Here is an 18,717-nt window from a genome sequence, read left to right as displayed (position 1 = left end):
ACGATAAAGAGTACGGACTATAAATGGCCGTCTCATTAATCTACTTATATTATATATATATATATATATGAGTGGCAACGTGCCGTGCTATTACATCAGGCTTGAAACACGCATGGGGGTAGTGTACGGACTTAAGCGGGCTTAAGCGGACTTAATAACAGTTAAACCTTAATGTGTATGTTATCTATAACTTACTATCTTTGGATTCATTAACAGCAATTTTGATAATCTGATAAGCTAAACTTTCTGGAGCAGGTAATGCCAATCCTTCTGGATTAAACAGCATGTCTAATTCTTCATCATCCCTTGATCCCGCAACCTCAAGCAATTTCTTAACATAATCAATATCAAACCATCTGGCATCATCAAGTTCGTTATCATGACCTAAATGAATCTGTTCATTGATACCATTGAATTCTACTGTTGCCACGCATCCAATCATCAAGTTAGCAGGGAATGGCCAAGGCTGGGTCTTAACCATTTGAATCTCACTACAAACAACACCTGTTTCTTCCCAAATTTCTCTCTTTGCTGCAGTTTCAACCGTTTCACTGGGTTCCATAAATCCAGCAGTACAAGTATACATTTTAGCGAAATTGTAACGTTTATGCAACAGTAGAAGCATCTTGGTACGCTCTTTATTCACAATGGCTATGATCACCACGGCGTCTGTTCTAGGAAATGAAACGTTGGACACACTAACACTTTTAACAGGACACACAAACTTATCAATGGTCTCACCTTTATCATCTTCAACTTGTTTGGTCTCCTCATTAGTACAATAAATTTTCCCACCTCCATGGATAGGAATGGTCTTGGAGCCACACCCGGGACAAAATCTATTCCGATCAAGCCAATCAATAAACATCTTACCGTGAGAAAACAATGCTGCTTCTTCTGGAGTCAACATGCCTAAAACATGTTTTCTGGAAGTGGTGAAGAAAAGTGACTTCTCGTTGACTTGCTTATCTGATTCCAATATATGATTTACAATTAGTTGTCTCAATTGTTCCAGCTTACTAACATCAACACCATAATAAGGAATCCCTTGGTATCTACCTTGGTGATCAAAGTATCTCTCTTCATCTTCGGAGATCTTGACCTTATTCAAATCCAATCCAACGCTTTCATCCTTCAACCCCAAGAACAAGAACACGGGTTTATTGTTATCTCTTAAACCTGGATCCTTGGTACGGTTATCTGAGATCCAAGTGTCAAGAGTTGATCTCCAGATTTGAGACGACCAAAGACCTTTATGCTGCTGCTGCTGGCTATCCCCGTTGGTTAACACAACCAATTTCAGACCCTTTATCGCACCTTTATTGAATAGCGGATGGCCCTGGTTATAGAATATAAACCTGGTGGATGAATGGACTATCAGCTTAGAAATGAATTCAACATCTTCTCTAAGAAACAGTACTCTATTAAGAACCTCTGCTCCGTAGTAAGCAGAGGTGTCAATTTGGTTTCTATATTCGGACGCACTCATGTATGTTTTGGTATAGATAAGCCTTCGAGATACTTGAATTGACTTTAACATTCAAGTGGGGTAAACTTTGGTAATGGATTCGTTCTGGTTATTCATGTAAGTCAATGAGAGTAATTGTGAGGTACACTTCCAGCTCATGTGATTAAGAGTACAAATTAATCTATTGTAACAATACGATGCAAGCGAATATATAAATTCGCACAGAAAGATGTGAAGACGCAAGAGAACGCATACGGTATCGTATATAGTGAGTGTACGATAAAGCACCATAAAGCACCATAAAGTACGCTAAAGTAGCCATTCCAATGAACAAATACCATAGCACGTGACAAAGGTAGTGAAATTTATGTTAACATTAGTTAGCAGCTGCTTCTAATGTTGATATTGACTTTAGTTTACTTCATTCATGTACTTCATGAATGAATTTACTTTATGTAACAGTATTAAGCATAAGTTAGCTTTCATCTAATGAAAGCCAACCAATCACTTAGCACTGGCCTTATTCTTCCTGGGACGTATAGTCTAATCAAACCATTGAGTATCGGTTGGTAGATAAAGTTAAACCCAGGTAAATGTAGAGTAGTGTTCTGCCATGGTATGATGTATTCACTATTTACAAGACTGAAATAATTAGTTAGTACACTTCTTGTTGAAGTTCTTCCTCGTCTTCTTCTTGATATCACATACCTTGATCTGTTCTAATTATCCACAATTATATATACATAGCCTAAAGTCGCTTGTTAGTAAAGTCAGTTCCTCCATTTCTTAGAATTCTTTTTGCATTATAATTCTTTAATCAGATAATAAATTGATCGTATCTTCAAATTGTATTCAGAAGTCTAACGTCTGAAAATCAATGGGGATCATCATAAAATAATAATAATATGAAAAGAATCTTACTAATTATCACACATACCGTTTGATTCATCCCATTCTAATGCTTTCCTTTACCACTTTAGGTAACCCTTTCATCCATGACTTCCTATTGGACTTATCCAACAAAATAAAAACTCTTCCTCCTTGTTTCATTCTCCCAGTTCTTCCGATTCTATGCATTAAATCAGAAGAATTCCTGGGGATATCATATATAATCACATTCTTAACTCCTTTGAAATCTAGACCTCTAGCCATTATATCGGTCGTTAATATAACTTTGATCTGACTTTTATCCAAATCATCTTCAATCTTAGTTGGTGGCTCGAGGAATGGTCGAATAAGTTCTAACCTATCTTGAATACCATCATTGGATGATAATTGAACAATATCTTCCTCTCGGAAATCATAATCTAATAATCGATTTCTAATACTTTCTAACTCCAGCTTAGCATTGGCAAACACTATGATTCTTTTGGTATAACCCTTTTCAGTACCATCATTATGAATAGCATAAATACACTGAGCTAATGCCTTCATCTTGGATCCATTATAAGGCTTCTCAAAACAATCAATTAATTTGACTTCAATCTTTCGAGGAATCTTATGAACATCCTTAGTATAAACTCGAATAAGAGAATTTTGTGGGAATGTTTGCTTGATAAACTTTCCAACATCTTTAGGAACCGTTGCAGTACAAAGTACTAGATCCCGACATTGTCTTAAAGATTTTAAAATGCTAGTGGTATCTTCAACAAATGAACCATCAAGTAAAGTATCAGCTTCATCAAAAACACAAAACTCCAACCCATTAAAATATCTAAATGGTCGAGCATAATTCGTAAGTTTTGATAAACTAGTGATTTTCCCAGGAGTGGTGATAACAATATCTAATCTTTGATTACAAGCATCAAAAAATTTATTAGGTGGGACATTTTTATCCCATTTAAAGATTCTTAAACCAAGATTAGTATTATTATCAGGTAATCTCATAAAGTCCTTGGAAGCAGTATCATATTTTTGATCCTTGATGATATCTTGCTCAATATCATATTGGATACTATTTGCACGTTGAAGGGTTTGATAAATTTGGTCAACCAACTCATAAGTTGGAACCAAAATCATTGCCCGAACAATTTGAGCTTTCTTCAGTTGGTGATACTTTTCAGGCGAAATTTGGTAAGTTTCTAAATCTCTTTCCTTTAATTTGGTTAAAAGACTGGCCAAATATGCCCAAGTTTTACCTGAACCTGTTTCAGCTGCAAGCAAGTATGTATTCAATTTTCTCATTTGATTTTGTTTCATGAAATCATTATAAATCTTTTCACCGTTATTTCCAATAGAATAAGATGAATCTGTATCCTTCGAATTAACATTCTTAACTCTGGGTTGAGTAATTCTTTTAATTGCTGCAATTTGGACACTAGTAGGTGTCAAAGTCAATTCTTCTTTGGATTTAACATAAGTGTTTCGCATCAAATACCCATGTCTAATTTCTTCCTTCATGGCATAACGAACAGTAGGAAAGATTCGTAACTCATCAAACGATCTAATTGCATTAGTAAGTTGTTCAGTTCTCAAGGAGGTTTTATCGGTAACCCCACCCAAATTCATAAACTTTCCAAAGTTGAACTCCTTTTCGGGTGCTTCTCTGACGAAATCCACTCGTTGATCCCGAGTCATGTTCTCCCAATCTCTTTGGTGTCTTCTAGTTTGTCGTTTCTTGGGAGCTCGCCTTGGTTGGGCAAAACTCCGTATTGCCATCCATTGCGGATTCCATAAAATCCTCTTCACCATCATCCTGTGAGCAATGTGAACATATATGTAAAATATACGTGACAATTCTACTCAATTTTCAATCCTATCACAGTAGCATCAATACCGGAATTATACTTCCGTAACAGTTCTGTTACCGACAAAGTAGTACTAGAAGAAGAAGAAGAAGAAGAAGAAGAAGAAGAAGAAGAAAGAAGAGAAAGTAGTCTCTTGAGTGCGACAAAAATTTTCACTTATGTTCTTTCCGGTTTTGTGTCATTTAGGTCGGTTGTAGTACAGTTGTAATACAGACTCTTAACAGTAGCCATCACCAACTGACCAGCATTAAGACCACGAACAAGACTGATAGAGCAGAGGTTCAATTGATCATAAAAGAGTTTCCGGTCCGTAAGCAACTCGTTCTTTGCAATTGGTCATCATAATGTCGCAAATATTGTTCACTGCCATCGTAGATAACTAAGGATGAGCACTCAAGATCCAGTAACGTAGTTTATCTATTCTTGATATTCATCAAGATGTTATTATTTATCCAATTGACATCCAGTGGACCATCCTATCCATAGGTGCATGCGAAATCGGTGGAGAGAGGACCAACTTGAATAGGGGTCGTGCACACAGATGGTACCAGATGAACCGAGTAGAATTAGCTGTTTTGCAGTGTTCAAGGGGTTGAACGTTGCAACTGGGCGTGATGAGGGAATGTATTGTCGGAGAAGACTAACATCAGTAGTGCTTCCATTTCCACTGTCACGGTCGCTACCACGCCACTACTACTACCAGTTAGCCTGACTTCAACAGAGCCAATCTGTTAGTGATTGCTGGTGGTCTTAGGTAAGCGCAGAGACATTGCTGTGGTAGTGGTATTAATGTCTCAAGTATAGGGAAATGTGATCACCCTGTAGTATCCACTGCATACAGAAAGCTCTTTGTAGTCTAGAATAGTTCGTATTTGTAGGGGGTAATATGTAGGAGAGTATCGCAGTATAGTAAAATATACCGTACGAGTTGAATTCAATGAAAAACATGATGTTTCTTTGGTACTTGCTAAAGATATGGATTTGATTGGAAGGAAAGCTGTTATCACAGGAGCATCTCGTGGACTTGGGGCTGCCTTATCATATAAATTGGCTTCCTTGGGATGTTCAGTGACTTTAGTTGCTCGGAACAAAACTCTTCTTAATCAACAACTTAATCGGTTACCCGTAATCAACCAAGATCAAAAACATGAAATGCTTCTGTATGATTTAATGAACTTGATTTCAGATACTGACTTAAAGAAATCTCCCATAGTGAACCATTTGAATCAAGTATCTATATTAGTTAATTGTGCTGGAGTAACTACTCATTCATTATTAGCAAGGATCTCCGAACAAGACATTAAGAATACTGTTAATTTGGATTTGGTGGTGCCCATGCTTCTTTCGAAATTGGCCTATAAACAATTGTTCAAACTGAAACATGATCCATCAATCCTTAATGTCTCTTCAGTCCTCAGTATCACTGGTCAAAACGTTAATGGTACCTCGATCTACAGTGCTTCTAAAGCTGGTCTCTTAGGGTTCACTCAAGCTTTGGCTCACGAATTGAGAGATAAAGTAAGAGTTAATAGTCTTTTGCCTGCTTTAATACGGGAAACAGACATGGGAAGTATGGCTAATGTTGGGTCCAATCAAAGTCTTCATACCATTTCTTTACAACAAGTGGTGGATAAAGCAGTGGAAATTATTACCGATCCAACTATTAATGGGAAATTTGTCGTAGCTGATAATGAGAAACTTCCAATACAATTTGACTATTGAAATAAGAGATATCAATAATACATCAATATTATATCACTAACATATGAATACTTGAAACAAATAAATATAGTAGATATCTAAGCCTTCATATATACTTTATGTTTTATCTGTATCGTTTGATTACGTAATCATCCGACTTATCACCAACCTGTTGAAAAATTTTTTGTATACAATTTTGAACCCACTAAGTAATCATAGCATTATCCTTAACTACTACTCATAAACTCCTGATGTTGAGAAGCGTAACAACAAGGGCATTGGCCAGGGTTCCATCCCGCAGCGTCAGAAGTCTTAGTAGTTCAAATATTTTATTGGCACCCAAGAAGAAACAAGGAGCACAACCTGCTAAGAAATTGAAGCAAGGGTATAATAAGAAGAAAGATGGAGCCGGAGAAAAGAAAGCTAAGGCAGGAGGTATGACTCATTTAGGCTTTGATGATGCTGTTAGAGCGTTAAAGTTTGAGAAATTGGCAGTTAAGTTAGACTCCTTAGAAATTGGGAAATTACAACATAATGGACTTGAAAAGTTGCAACAATCAGTTGTTAAATATGATGATGAAACTCAATTCGCATTATTCCGTTTAGGAATGTTTAAGAAGTTCCAACATCATGAGATGTTTGAAAGTCCTATTTCCTTAGTTTCAAACAATACCTCCAAATTGTCAAATGAATTTATTGATCAATTGGATGGTCCTTCAATTAATAATAGAGTTTGTTTGATAGGAGAGAAGGGTACTGGGAAATCAACATTATTGGCTCAAGCTGCTGCACTTGCGCGATCTAAATATAATAATGAAGTGATTCTTTTACATTTGGAATCTCCATTGAAAATCACTGAAGGTTCATCTGATTATTTCTTCAATAAATCATTAACAAAATTCCATCAGCCTATGTTCACCAAGAAATGGCTTTATAAATTAAGAAGTGCCAATGAAACCATTTTCAAAAAGTTGAAATTAACTAGAGATATTCTGTTTACTATCAAAAAGCAAGAATATACTTTGAAAAAGGATGAAAATACCGTTTGGGATCTTGTTTATAAGAATAAGGATTTTGGTAAGATGGCATCAACCAATGCGTTCCAGTTTCTTTTAGAGGAACTTATTCATCATTCCAAGGAAGTTCCAGTTTTAGCCTCTATAGATGATATTAGTGTGATTACCACTAACCCCAACACTGCATACCGTCATACTGATTTGAAGAAGATTCATGTAAGTGAACTTGAAATTGGAGATTTGATTTTGAAGTTGATCTCCGGTGAAGTTTCCTTTAGTAAAGGTGGGGTTTTGTTAGGAGAATCTAAAGATTCAGGGAAAGACACTCATACCTTACGTGTTGGGTTAAGACTTGAACAATATGATCCATGGTTGAAAGCATATGAATGTGATAATACTATTGCTAACAAATTTCTTGCTAATGAAGGAGTCAAGGTGTTTGATGTCAAGAATTTAAGTTCTGAAGAATCGACTGAATTATTAGAGTTTTATGAAGCTACTGGGGCCCTTAAAGTAAGACCATATCCTGCTAAAGTTCACAAGACCTTAACAGCTGTGGAACAAGCAGAAGCAGCATCTTTTGATAAGACATTGCACTTTGAAAAGATTGCAAAGAGTTACTACACTATTACCGGAGGTAATCCACGAGAATTATTAAAGTCTAGTGTATTATCTTATTAAGTATGAAGATTCATGTAAATAGTATAAATAGTGATTAAATCTTCTTCACGTAAAAAGAGTGTCTTCTTCTCTTAAATATTCACCTATATCTCCCTGTCTAAAGGCTACTATAGCAGTTGGTTGTAAATTTCTTGCTTCGGTAGTTGATTTAGCACTAACTCCAAATCCTAAGGGTACATCATTCATAGAATATACTATTAACCCAGCATGTTCTGGAATATCATCAGACATCTTACCCACATGGGCTTTTAAAACGTGATTCCCATATAAAAAGGGCATCTCACCATTTTGTTTAATCCAAACCTTATATTTGGCATACTGTGCCAAATATGGTAAAGCAGTTATATGTAATCTGAACTTACCGGTCTTTGTAAACTTCCCAAAACAAGTACCAATGGACATCAAGTTTTGTCTGGCAACAGATGTGGCGAATCTGGCGATTTGTTCACTGACATAATACACCCGGTCTTTTTGTAATCTGAATACGTGGGGGTTGGTAGGGTTATCGATTAAGAAGGTTATGTTTCTACCGATATAGTTGGCCAATTTTTCAAACACCACCTTGGTTTCCTCCTCAGTTAATGGTCTCATTGTGTAGTATGCGTATGTGGTATAATGTAGTATATATAGTATGGTATGTACAGATGAATAGTATGTATAGTGATAGTGTCTCTCTATGTGTTCAAGTACTATCGATTATAGTATATTTTCTCGCGATGAGATACCCTCCGACATTTTAAGTGCACCAAAATTTTTCACAATCTCATCTTCATCATCAACGACCAAAGATGGTAGACACTAATCCCGATGATCAGAATGATGATTCCGCCTACAAGCGTGGCCAACAGCATAAATGGACTCGCACACGTAAGGCTGACCATGCTAATGCTTCAAAGAAGCAAAAGCGGGAGAGGGAACACAAGGTTACGTAGGTACGGATAAACTATTACGACTTTACACCGCTTTATGAGCTTATACTAACGTTACAGGGAATTCACTCCAAGATTAGACGAGGATGGTAACCCCTTGCCCAAATCAGAACGTAAGCCCAAGAAGAAAGTGGCTGTTATGATCGGGTACTGTGGCACAGGATACAATGGTATGCAGATTCAGAATAATCCCGATGTTAAAACCATTGAAGCTGAACTCTTCAAGGCATTTGTTAGTGCTGGTGCCATTTCTCCAGAAAATTCAGATGACTTGAAGAAGAATGGGTTCATGAGAGCTGCAAGAACTGATAAAGGTGTTCATGCAGCTGGGAATGTCATTAGTGCCAAATTAATCATTGAAGATCCTCAGATTATTGAAAAAATTAATAAGGAATTACCTGATCAAATTAGAGTTTGGGGCATAGAAAGAACCAATAAATCGTTTGATTGTCGTAAAATGTGTTCTTCAAGAGTTTATGAATATTTATTACCTACTTATTCATTATTACCTCCCAAGCCCAAATCGGTCTTGAGCGAGTTGATCCGGTCGAAGAACGCAGCACATCCGGGGATTATCCGAGATGATACCGAGGGCTCGGAATGGTGGAGTGCAACTGAAAAGGCTATTCTTGATGAAGGTATAACCCCAGAGCAATTGCAAGAAGCTCAAAAGATCTTGGAACAGCAAAACACCCTAGTTGCTAAAGCTGCCGGTGGCACAGAACAAGGTACTAGTGAAAAAGTCAAGTTGTACAATTCCGACGGAACCATCACTGAGGCTGGAAAGCTCATCAAATCAATTAAATCAATTGAAAATAAAAGAAGAAGAGCTTATCATGTTTCTGAAGAAAGATTGAACTTATTCAGAAAAGCCATGAGCTTATATGAAGGGTCTCATAACTTCCATAACTTCACTTTGGGTAAAGACTTTAAAGAAGCTTCGGCAAGAAGGTATATCATCAAGACAACTGTGTCTGAACCATTTGTAATTGAAGGTACTGAATGGGTGTCTATTAAATTACATGGCCAATCCTTTATGCTACACCAAATCAGAAAGATGATTGCCATGGCCGTCTTAGTCATTAGAACCGGATGTCCTTTGGTCCGGATCACTGATTGTTTTGGCCCCACCAAAATCAATGTTCCAAAGGCTCCCGCCTTGGGGTTGTTGTTGGAAAACCCGGTTTATGAGGGCTATAACGCCATTTTGGAGAAACATGGTTATAATAGACTTGAATTTGGGAAATATAAAAAGGAAATGGATGCTTTCAAAATGAAGTACATCTACGATAAGATTTATGGTGAAGAAGTAAAAGAAAACACCTTTTATAGTTTCTTTGGCTTCATCGATACCTTCAAGGGTAATGCTGTTGATACCAGCAGTAATGAAGGTAAACATATCTTTGATTTCTTGGGTGCTGTGTTCGATTCTGGCTTGGATGAAAATGGTAATATCAAACCGGTTTATGTGGAATCAGATGCTGATAAGGTCTTACCCAATAAGGCTCAAGATAACGTTGATTAACGCATCTTACTAGAAACTCTTTAATAAACCTTATCTTACTAAACAAGCTCAATATTTATATTTATATAGATAAAAGAAACAGACATCATTGCTCTCTATAAATTATATCCATGCTTGGTTGTTCAGACGTCTGTCTTGCATTTGTTGTTGTTGGGCACCAGCTTGTTGCTGTTGTAATAATTGAGGTGATTGTGCCAAGGGTTGTTGATTGGTTGAGAATCTTTGGAAACTAGATGGGGCATTGGCATATTGCTGGTACTGTGGTTGTTGTTGTTGTTTCTGAGCGAGTTGTGGTGTTTGCGACTTTTGTTGGCTTTGTTGTTGCAACTGTTGCACTTGTGGTACTACTGGTGATTGTGCTAGTGATTGTTGTTGTTGCTGCTGTTGTGATAGCAATTGTTGTTGTGCTTGTTGTTGTAATTGTGGAGATTGCTGTTGCAATTGTTGTTGTTGTTGTTGTGTTGGTGCTTGTTGTTGTTGTTGTTGTGCTGGTGCTTGTTGATCTATATCTCCAGTTTTCCCTTGCTGTTGCCTTTGCTTTTCTTGTTGAAACTTGTATAAAGTCCAATCAAACACATAATCATATTTATATTCTTCCCTTCTAAACAAATCTCTGAATAATTTTCTCAAATATGGATAATCTGGTTTATCATCAAATCTTAAAGATTTAACATAATTCATATATTCCAAAAATTCAACAGGTAATCCTTTACATAAAACATCATTTGAAGTGGTCATTTTCTTTTCCATGATTCTATCATATTTTTGTCTTTTGGTGGCAGCTTTTAAGCCTTGCCATGGTAAAGAGCCTCTGCAAAAATAAATCAAAACATAACCTAAAGACTCCAAATCATCTCTTCTCAGCTGTTCTATACCTAAGTGAGTATTAACAGACGCATATCTTGCAGTACCAGTTAAATTCTTATTTTCTCTATAGGGAATGTGTAAATGAGTTCTTGGGTCTCTATATTTTTTAGCCAATCCAAAATCAATCACATTAACTTGTGAACCTCTTCTACCAATCCCCATTAAGAAATTATCTGGTTTGATATCTCTATGAATAAAACATCTGGCATGAATATACTCAATACGACAAATTAATTGATCTGCAAGAAGTAAGACGGTTTTATAACTGAATTTGCGATTACAATAATTGAATAAATCTTCTAATGAAGGTCCCAATAAATCAATAACCATAGCATTATAATCACATTCAGTTCCATACCATCTAACAAACGGAATACCAACACCTCCACTTAAAGCCTTATATACTTTAGCTTCATATTCTAATTGAGGATGTTTGGCTTTAGTATTTTCTAATTTAATAGCAACTTCTTCTCCACTAATAATATTGGTACCTAAATAGATATCCCCAAATGACCCTGATCCAATTTTCCTACCAATCCGATATTTCTTACCTACTCGTAAGTCGAGTTGCATTTGATTCATGGTGGACATAATCTAGAATATTGATATTATTAATTATGTGATACGTAGTATTCCAATCCTTAAACGACCCGCCCACGACACAGACAGGGAGACTATGATCAAAACAAACCCGATGAAAAAGACAGAAAGACACTTGCGTTTGTTCCGACGAGGTTTAAATGGTCTCTTTGATATTACTTAAAAGGGAACACTTGATTATTCACAATGATGAACAAGGGAACAGATGGGCGGTTGGGATTACATGAGGATCTGTTTTCCAAAAAAAATAAAGGGAAAAAGAAAACCAGCGTGGTCGTGTGTGGGGCCAATGCCATCATGGTGACTAGCACACTGTGGAGGGGCAGACATACAGTATAGGGCCCACGGCGCCCACGGATTAGCGTTAGAGTGAACGGAATATATAGTGGACTGCTTATACTATATGAAGATTTTGCTAGGATGAGATTTGACATGGGAAGTGAGGTACAAGATGAAGAAATACATGTGGGAAGCACACTGCTGAGTATATAGCAGGATAGTTGCATATTACAATAGATATGTTGAAGAGGGTTAAGGTGGACTGTGATGAAGTAAGCTGGCGATAGATGTTGGAGCCGTTGGAGCAGTTGGATCAGTTGGAGCGTTGGAGCAGTTGGATCAGTTGGAGCGTTGGAGCAGTTGGAGCAGTTGGAGCAGTTGGAGCGTTGGAGCAGTTGTTAGTGTAGTATTGTGGTGTACTGAATCGCGACATTCGACATTTTGCATCCACACTCGGCACTCACTATATTTAATGGGGTAATACAAAAGTGTTGGTAGACAAAGAATAGAGAAAAGCTGAGTCTGATGGATGACATACACCAAAGCTGACGATAATGGACATTGCCGTAGACAGTTTCTTTTAATTATGTAATCAGTTCTTTGATTGTTTGTGAATGGACGTATGTTGCCAAAGGTTTACACGGATTTATGTGAAATACTCTTCAAATGTTGAACACAACAACGTCACTCTATTTCGTTACGGAATGTGATTTTTGTAAGCAAATATATTAGGACAGACTTGTATACATAAGGTAAAATAGTGTTTCATACACATGTGCTTTCACCAGAGAGTAATGTCGTACATATAGTGTACGCTATCAAACTCTCGTACATAGGATTAGACAGAGGACACTAATGAATATGAGTCTGAATCATCACAGATACATTGGTAGTATAACACTCTTAGTGCACGCTAGTACACGTCAGTACACGTTACTGTCCGTCAGTACACGTCAGAACACGTCAGAACACGTCAGTACACGTTGGCACAAGTTACTAGACGTTAGTACTACTACTATGCACCGTTGGCGTACTGTGATTATAGGCCCTCTTGAGAATTGTATACAGTCTCCTTTTGCGTCGATTAACCACCACTCTCCTTACCATGACTAGCCTCAACCAGATCAGTACCAAGTACTTTGAACGACTCTTCATCACCAAGAACAACAAGTCAGATGAACGGAAACCCCGAGTCCTACTCGTGGACAAACACACCACTTCCATTCTTTCCCTAAGCTATACCCAATCCCAATTACTTGAACATGATATCATTCTTATTGAGTTGATCACCAACCACCAGAACTTGAAGCAAATGAAGAACTTGGATTGTATAGTGTACATCAAGCCCACCGCTGACTCCATCAACCACTTGGTCAAAGAGTTGAGCCAACCCCATTACTCCAAATACCAAGTGTATTTCAATAACATTATCACCAAACAGAACCTTGAGAAGATAGCCGAACTGGATGACTTGGAAGTGATTGTCAGGGTGATGGAATTGTTCCAGGATTATCAGGTGATCAACGATAACTTGTATCAACTTGAAAATGACCGTGATGATATAATTGATGAATCCAACCAGTTAGTTAGCTTGCTATTGGCTTTGAAGAAGTGTCCTATAATCTTTTATGAAACCAAACTGAATATTGAGTTACGGAAACTTGGTAGTGAGATCCTCTATCAAATCAATTTGAACTCTAATAACAATCTATTTGATGATGTTAACAGTAACTTAGACACTCCCCCGGTTTTGTTGATACTTGATAGAGATAATGATCCTATCACGCCTTTGATATATCCTTGGACATATCAATCCATGATCCATGAGTTTATAGGTATTGAAAATAATACTATTGCTTTGGCTGCTGATGCAAACGGTGCTGCTGCCCCTGCTGCTGTAACTCTTTCAGACAAATTCTACCAACTGTCAATCTACTTAAACTACGGTGATATCAACGACAAATTCCAAACTTATGTTGAACAATATAAAAAGGAAACCAAACAAACAAGCGTCATCAACAACAATAATCTTCAAGACCTCAAGAAGTTATTAACGAAATTCCCGGAATTCAAGAAATTATCCAACAATATCTTGAAGCATTTGAACATCTTGACCAAATTAGATGAACAAATCAACCACCAAAACCTTTGGGAAATTGGTGAATTGCAACAGATTATTATTGGGAACTTAGAAAATTATCCACTAATCAAAAAGAAGATTCTTCCAATTATCAACAATCTGAGGATATACACTATTGATAAGGTGAAATTGTTAATCTTATTAATGGTTAGATTTCCAAATCAACAGAACGATTTCAACCAATGGATTAACCAATTAAATGATCCAACTTATACTCAACCACCAATAACAAAGAGTCAACATTTATTACTTGAAAGTTTCAAGCTGAAGAAATTGTTCCCCCATTATAACTTTGAAGCTTCATTGTCAGATCAGTCCAACTCCAATGAAGAAGGTGGAATAGGAGGAGGATCGAATTTCTTTAATAAAGCAAAAATTAATACTTTATTTGGTGGGAACCATTCAAATAAATCGGAGAATAATGATAATATATATATGCAATATACTCCTCGGTTGAAGTCAGTACTAGCTAATATATTACATCATCAGTCGGTCCAATCGTCCAGCCAATTCACTAAATTGGTTCCAGATAAAGTTAATAACCAATATGGTAATTATGATGGAGCTATTAAAGATATCATCATATATTTCAAAGGAGGAATCACTTATGAAGAATCAAGAATTGTCTATGAACTTCAACAAAAGTATCCAAGCGTTAACTTGATTATTGGAGGTGATAAAATCATTAACAGTAACGATTGGTTAAACATATTGTATGATAAAGTCAATGATTTACCCCAATCAGGTAACAATAATCAAGTACTTGATCTTTTATAAATATTATGAATAATATCAGGAATATTATGGAGCGTATTTCCCATACTTTTGTTCCCACACTAAAATTTGTTCGGTTAATTTCTCCATTAATCCAAAATTATCCTCATAATCTTTAATCACTCTTATATTTTCTTGAGCCAATTGCTCCGAATTATTCTCCTTGTAATTGAATAGTTCAAGTTTACTTGATTTTTCTTCTTCCAATTCAACTTGTGTTCTTCCCAACCATTCCAAAATGGCTCCCGTTCGTTTTCGAAGTTCAAAGATCGATGACTTATCACTAACAAATCGAGGTTTCGAAGGTTGACTAGCCATTTCTTCTTTGGTTAATGCGTCATTGTTTTTAGAGTTATTATTGTTATTATTGTTCGTTGATGAGGTTGATTCTGACTTGGAATTCATACCTCCTCCTCCTCGTGACTTGGCTCTCTTCGTTTTGGGTTTGGTGGTTCGTTTACGAAGTGACGATACTCTATCGACACTATCGTATTCTCCTTCTTCTTCTAAATTAGATACATCTTCGTTATCTTCTCGTTTGACTCGTTTACCATTGTCGGAATGGCTACTTCCTTCACTCTCATTTCCATTCGTTGTGGTCGTAGTGGCCTTGGAATCCTCTTCAGTACCAGGTAGTTTCCGTTTACGAAGTCCTGCTTCTTTGGCACTCTCACGTAACGCTTTTTGAAGCTGTTCATCATAATCATCATAATGCCTTCTTTCTTTCCGCTTAGATGACGACACCAGTGAGGGTTGAGTATCGGAATCATCACCATTTCTACGACTCGATACTGACTGTCCGGCGGATGATGTAGTAGAATTAGCATTAGAGCCTGAGCCTGAACCAGAGCCAGAACCAGAACCAGAACCAGAACTAGACATAGTCCCGGGCCCAATCCCAGTTCCATTAGATTTGATTTTCATTCCAACTTCCTCTAATACCTTCTTGCGCTTATCATTGACAGGCTTATATAACGTACGTTGATATCGAGTCCCCTTAGCTCCGTTATCAATCACCATGATGTGAAGGTCAGGCAGACACTGTTCACAAACATATTTATCAGGGACTTCATCGTTGGTGAATAACCCAACACAATAGCCATGTTGCCACACCAGACACTTGTCACATTGAATGAATAAGCCTTGATCGATACGGATTTGATACTTATTTTGTAGCACTGTTGACATTTGAGGGTGTATCATCAGTGCTTGAAGCTCATCTTCACCACAAACACAACGAGTGACTTCCAGTTCATCATCTTGAGGCTCTTCTTCTGGCTCTGGCTCATATGTATGTGACTCGTCATATTCTTGATAACTCTTACGACCAGAACGTCTGGTCATCTTTGATTGGGGGATTGAAAGAGATATACAGTTGTGTGAGTGTGTGGAGTGAATTACTTTGGCATATCAGTTTGATGTGTTAGAACTTATTCGCGCTACCAGAGACTCATACTTACGTAATAAAGCGTCGCCGGATCGTAAAAGGAAATATGTTTGACCTAATAGTAAGTTAAATTATACAACTTAATGATGGAGTGATGTATTATGATACAATACTAACGTAATACTAATATATATATACATATACATAGATTTAATAGTTTCTGGGAATCTCCATTATCAAGGTACCATTTCTATCATACATACCTGGATTCCGAATATATTTATCAAGTTGTCTGTAATTCCATATTAAATCCGTACCAAGTTTCATTTTATCCTGCAAATACTTTGAACTAACTTCTGGGTTAACAGATTCCACCCATCGTTGAGTAGTTTCTATGAATTGCACAAACAAATCATCTCTTTCCTTCATTAAACGAGCAAATTCACCATCTGGTCTTCTTGGAGGAACTGTATGCTTTTCAGTTGGAATTGGATATGGAGCATTGAAGTTATCTTGACCACCCAAATAATCTGGGATGTAATGAGGTTCAATGAATTTAGTCAAATCTTTATAATCCTTCGTGAATCTGATTTTAGAAGCCACCACTGGATCTAACCAATTCTTAACAATATTCCAAACAGTTGAAAAGATCCAAGGAGCATTATGAATAAGGATAAAACCCAATGTTTCAGGGTAATGAGCTTCAAAGATCTCTGCTAAGAACTTGATGGCACCATAATCAGCATTCTTTAACGAGAATCCACTTAAATCAAAGAAAACAGTACATTGATCCACACCATCGATATTTTCTTGTAATAATAATTTAGTCCATTCAATGGTTAACACAGCAAATCTTTGGGTATCAGCCAAGGGCGAATCACCAATTAAATGCTTCTTGGCTTTGAAAATAAATATAGGATGGCCTTCTTTATCAGTACCTCTAAGATAACATTTGGATGTGGTAAAGTTCTTTGTCAAACCAGGACATGAACCATTAACATATGAAGTGGAATCACCTTCAAGGGTCCAATCATAAGCAGGGTATTCGGTGGCTCTCCATTGTAAAGTCTTAGACATCATTCCTATAGCCTTTTCAATATCCCATTTTCTAGCTCTTACAAACCGCAACAACAAGTTATCGATATGATCAACAGAAACACAGTTGAACGTAGTTTTATGCAAAGTCTTTGGATCGTATTCAGAGAACAAGGGGAAAAGGTTCTTATGATGAACAGAGGTGGAAGAACCAGAATTGCTGTATCCATTATTACCGTTGTAACCATTACCATTACCATTATAGCCGTGGCCATTTCCATTACCATTACCTGCTTTCGATCCAGTAGGGTAAACTTCACCATAATCAGTTAAAGAAGTGGAAGCAGTCACAAACCGTTCCAAAGATAAGTTATCACCGTCATCATAGGTATCGTCGTCCAAAGAATCATCGTACCATCTTGAGTGTTCAAAAGTTTGCTTATAATAATTGGAATAAATGGCCATAATCTTGGGATCGGGTTGAGTTACCTGATTATACCTTTCCATGGAGGATTGGGTCTGGATCTTACGTAATCTGGCCGATTCAACCGGAGCAGCCTTCTCCTCCACTTCCTTCTTCTTACCAAACATCCCACCTAACTTCAGCTTTTTGGAACCCACGGTACTTCTTGAATTGGAAGAATTGACTGAGTTTCTGGTGTTCGATCTTCCTAACGCGGTTGATGCCATACCATTTTCGTTATCGTACATTTGAGTAATGGTGGAAGCAACAAAGCATTCCTTGTACTGAACGTCTTCATCCGGGAAGTCGATTGGGTACCCGTAATATTTCAACAAATAAGCCCAAGTTTGCTTAAACTTGATTTCTTGATCGGCACTAAGAGTATGAAGTCTTCCGGGAAGACTCTGTGGAGTTGGATATTTAGGTGGTTTGGGATATGGGTTACTCATTGGTAAGGAACAAACTATACAAAGTTAATGTAAAAGTTAACACGAGTAAAAACAAAGGGTAATTATTAAAAGCAGATTGACACGATTAATGTAACATTTGTTCTTTTATATATTCTCAAGTACCGTAAACTTACGTACCGGTGTAATTACCATGTATGGAAAGTTCTAACACCACTGCTAAGAAGAACCCAGGGAACGCAAAAAGTGGAGTAGATTGATTTAAGCGTTGTACGTAGGCTTTATACGAATTAGGAAATAAGATTTGTTCGTCCGTGGTCAATTGCTGTTTTCGGACTCGCTGGAAGGTATGGAATAGGAGTGGGAATACCATATTGGACGTATTGCAACGGAACAGCATTAGTATTGGAATCTATATGTTGGGTATATCTTTAGTACCATATAGAGTAAATTCGCCATACTATACTAATGAAGCGTGCTAATGTATATTAAGTAAAGCATGGTACAGAGTCTAGACTATACCATTTAATACCGTTTACAGTATAATTGTAGCATACATTAGAGCATTCTATAAAACCATGCATTCCATTAATTAAGACTTTACTTAAAGTTTAATCTGGTTCTGGTTCTGGTTCTGTATAATCTTATCTTCTCTTTTAGTGGTACCCCACAAAGAGTATATTTCATCTTCTCACATG

The 18,717-nt window shown here is 37.0% G+C and overlaps 11 protein-coding genes across 11 annotated transcripts; 4 read left to right on the top strand and 7 right to left on the bottom strand.

The window, feature by feature from the left end:
• Positions 1-184: 184 nt before the first annotated feature.
• On the bottom strand, positions 185-1,489 carry NPY1 (NAD(+) diphosphatase; the record flags this gene model as incomplete). Its single annotated transcript, XM_043195467.1, has 1 exon — positions 185-1,489. The coding sequence occupies one exon, from the start codon at positions 1,487-1,489 to the stop codon at positions 185-187; it is 1,305 nt and encodes a 434-aa protein (XP_043049640.1).
• A 924-nt stretch (positions 1,490-2,413) lies between these two features.
• On the bottom strand, positions 2,414-4,126 carry MRH4 (ATP-dependent RNA helicase; the record flags this gene model as incomplete). Its single annotated transcript, XM_043195466.1, has 1 exon — positions 2,414-4,126. The coding sequence occupies one exon, from the start codon at positions 4,124-4,126 to the stop codon at positions 2,414-2,416; it is 1,713 nt and encodes a 570-aa protein (XP_043049639.1).
• Positions 4,127-4,206: 80 nt separating this feature from the next.
• On the bottom strand, positions 4,207-5,163 carry KQ657_004799 (uncharacterized protein; the record flags this gene model as incomplete). Its single annotated transcript, XM_043195465.1, has 4 exons — positions 4,207-4,268; positions 4,431-4,533; positions 5,055-5,071; positions 5,136-5,163. 4 exons carry the CDS (start codon positions 5,161-5,163, stop codon positions 4,207-4,209), a joined length of 210 nt encoding a protein of 69 aa, XP_043049638.1.
• Positions 5,164-5,190: 27 nt separating this feature from the next.
• KQ657_004798 (3-oxoacyl-[acyl-carrier-protein] reductase (NADPH)) lies at positions 5,191-5,937 on the top strand (the record flags this gene model as incomplete). The annotated part of the gene is made up of 1 exon (XM_043195464.1): positions 5,191-5,937. The coding sequence occupies one exon, from the start codon at positions 5,191-5,193 to the stop codon at positions 5,935-5,937; it is 747 nt and encodes a 248-aa protein (XP_043049637.1).
• A 230-nt stretch (positions 5,938-6,167) lies between these two features.
• Positions 6,168-7,613, top strand: RSM23 (mitochondrial 37S ribosomal protein mS29; the record flags this gene model as incomplete). The annotated part of the gene is made up of 1 exon (XM_043195463.1): positions 6,168-7,613. The coding sequence occupies one exon, from the start codon at positions 6,168-6,170 to the stop codon at positions 7,611-7,613; it is 1,446 nt and encodes a 481-aa protein (XP_043049636.1).
• Positions 7,614-7,658: 45 nt separating this feature from the next.
• NIP7 (ribosome biosynthesis protein) lies at positions 7,659-8,204 on the bottom strand (the record flags this gene model as incomplete). The annotated part of the gene is made up of 1 exon (XM_043195462.1): positions 7,659-8,204. The coding sequence occupies one exon, from the start codon at positions 8,202-8,204 to the stop codon at positions 7,659-7,661; it is 546 nt and encodes a 181-aa protein (XP_043049635.1).
• Positions 8,205-8,401: 197 nt separating this feature from the next.
• On the top strand, positions 8,402-10,067 carry PUS1 (pseudouridine synthase; the record flags this gene model as incomplete). The annotated part of the gene is made up of 2 exons (XM_043195461.1): positions 8,402-8,541; positions 8,603-10,067. The coding sequence occupies 2 exons, from the start codon at positions 8,402-8,404 to the stop codon at positions 10,065-10,067; spliced, it is 1,605 nt and encodes a 534-aa protein (XP_043049634.1).
• A 102-nt stretch (positions 10,068-10,169) lies between these two features.
• HRR25 (serine/threonine protein kinase) lies at positions 10,170-11,507 on the bottom strand (the record flags this gene model as incomplete). The annotated part of the gene is made up of 1 exon (XM_043195460.1): positions 10,170-11,507. One exon carries the CDS (start codon positions 11,505-11,507, stop codon positions 10,170-10,172), a length of 1,338 nt encoding a protein of 445 aa, XP_043049633.1.
• Positions 11,508-12,918: 1,411 nt separating this feature from the next.
• VPS45 (uncharacterized protein) lies at positions 12,919-14,730 on the top strand (the record flags this gene model as incomplete). The annotated part of the gene is made up of 1 exon (XM_043195459.1): positions 12,919-14,730. The coding sequence occupies one exon, from the start codon at positions 12,919-12,921 to the stop codon at positions 14,728-14,730; it is 1,812 nt and encodes a 603-aa protein (XP_043049632.1).
• Positions 14,731-14,754: 24 nt separating this feature from the next.
• Positions 14,755-16,071, bottom strand: KQ657_004792 (uncharacterized protein; the record flags this gene model as incomplete). Its single annotated transcript, XM_043195458.1, has 1 exon — positions 14,755-16,071. One exon carries the CDS (start codon positions 16,069-16,071, stop codon positions 14,755-14,757), a length of 1,317 nt encoding a protein of 438 aa, XP_043049631.1.
• Positions 16,072-16,324: 253 nt separating this feature from the next.
• On the bottom strand, positions 16,325-18,061 carry KQ657_004791 (uncharacterized protein; the record flags this gene model as incomplete). Its single annotated transcript, XM_043195457.1, has 1 exon — positions 16,325-18,061. One exon carries the CDS (start codon positions 18,059-18,061, stop codon positions 16,325-16,327), a length of 1,737 nt encoding a protein of 578 aa, XP_043049630.1.
• Positions 18,062-18,717: the final 656 nt, after the last annotated feature.

Source organism: Scheffersomyces spartinae (genome assembly GCF_019049425.1).
Source record: "Scheffersomyces spartinae strain ARV_011 chromosome Unknown scaffold_8, whole genome shotgun sequence".
Taxonomy (NCBI): domain Eukaryota; kingdom Fungi; phylum Ascomycota; class Pichiomycetes; order Serinales; family Debaryomycetaceae; genus Lizanozyma; species Lizanozyma spartinae.
This window is presented reverse-complemented; position numbering and strand designations above follow the sequence as displayed.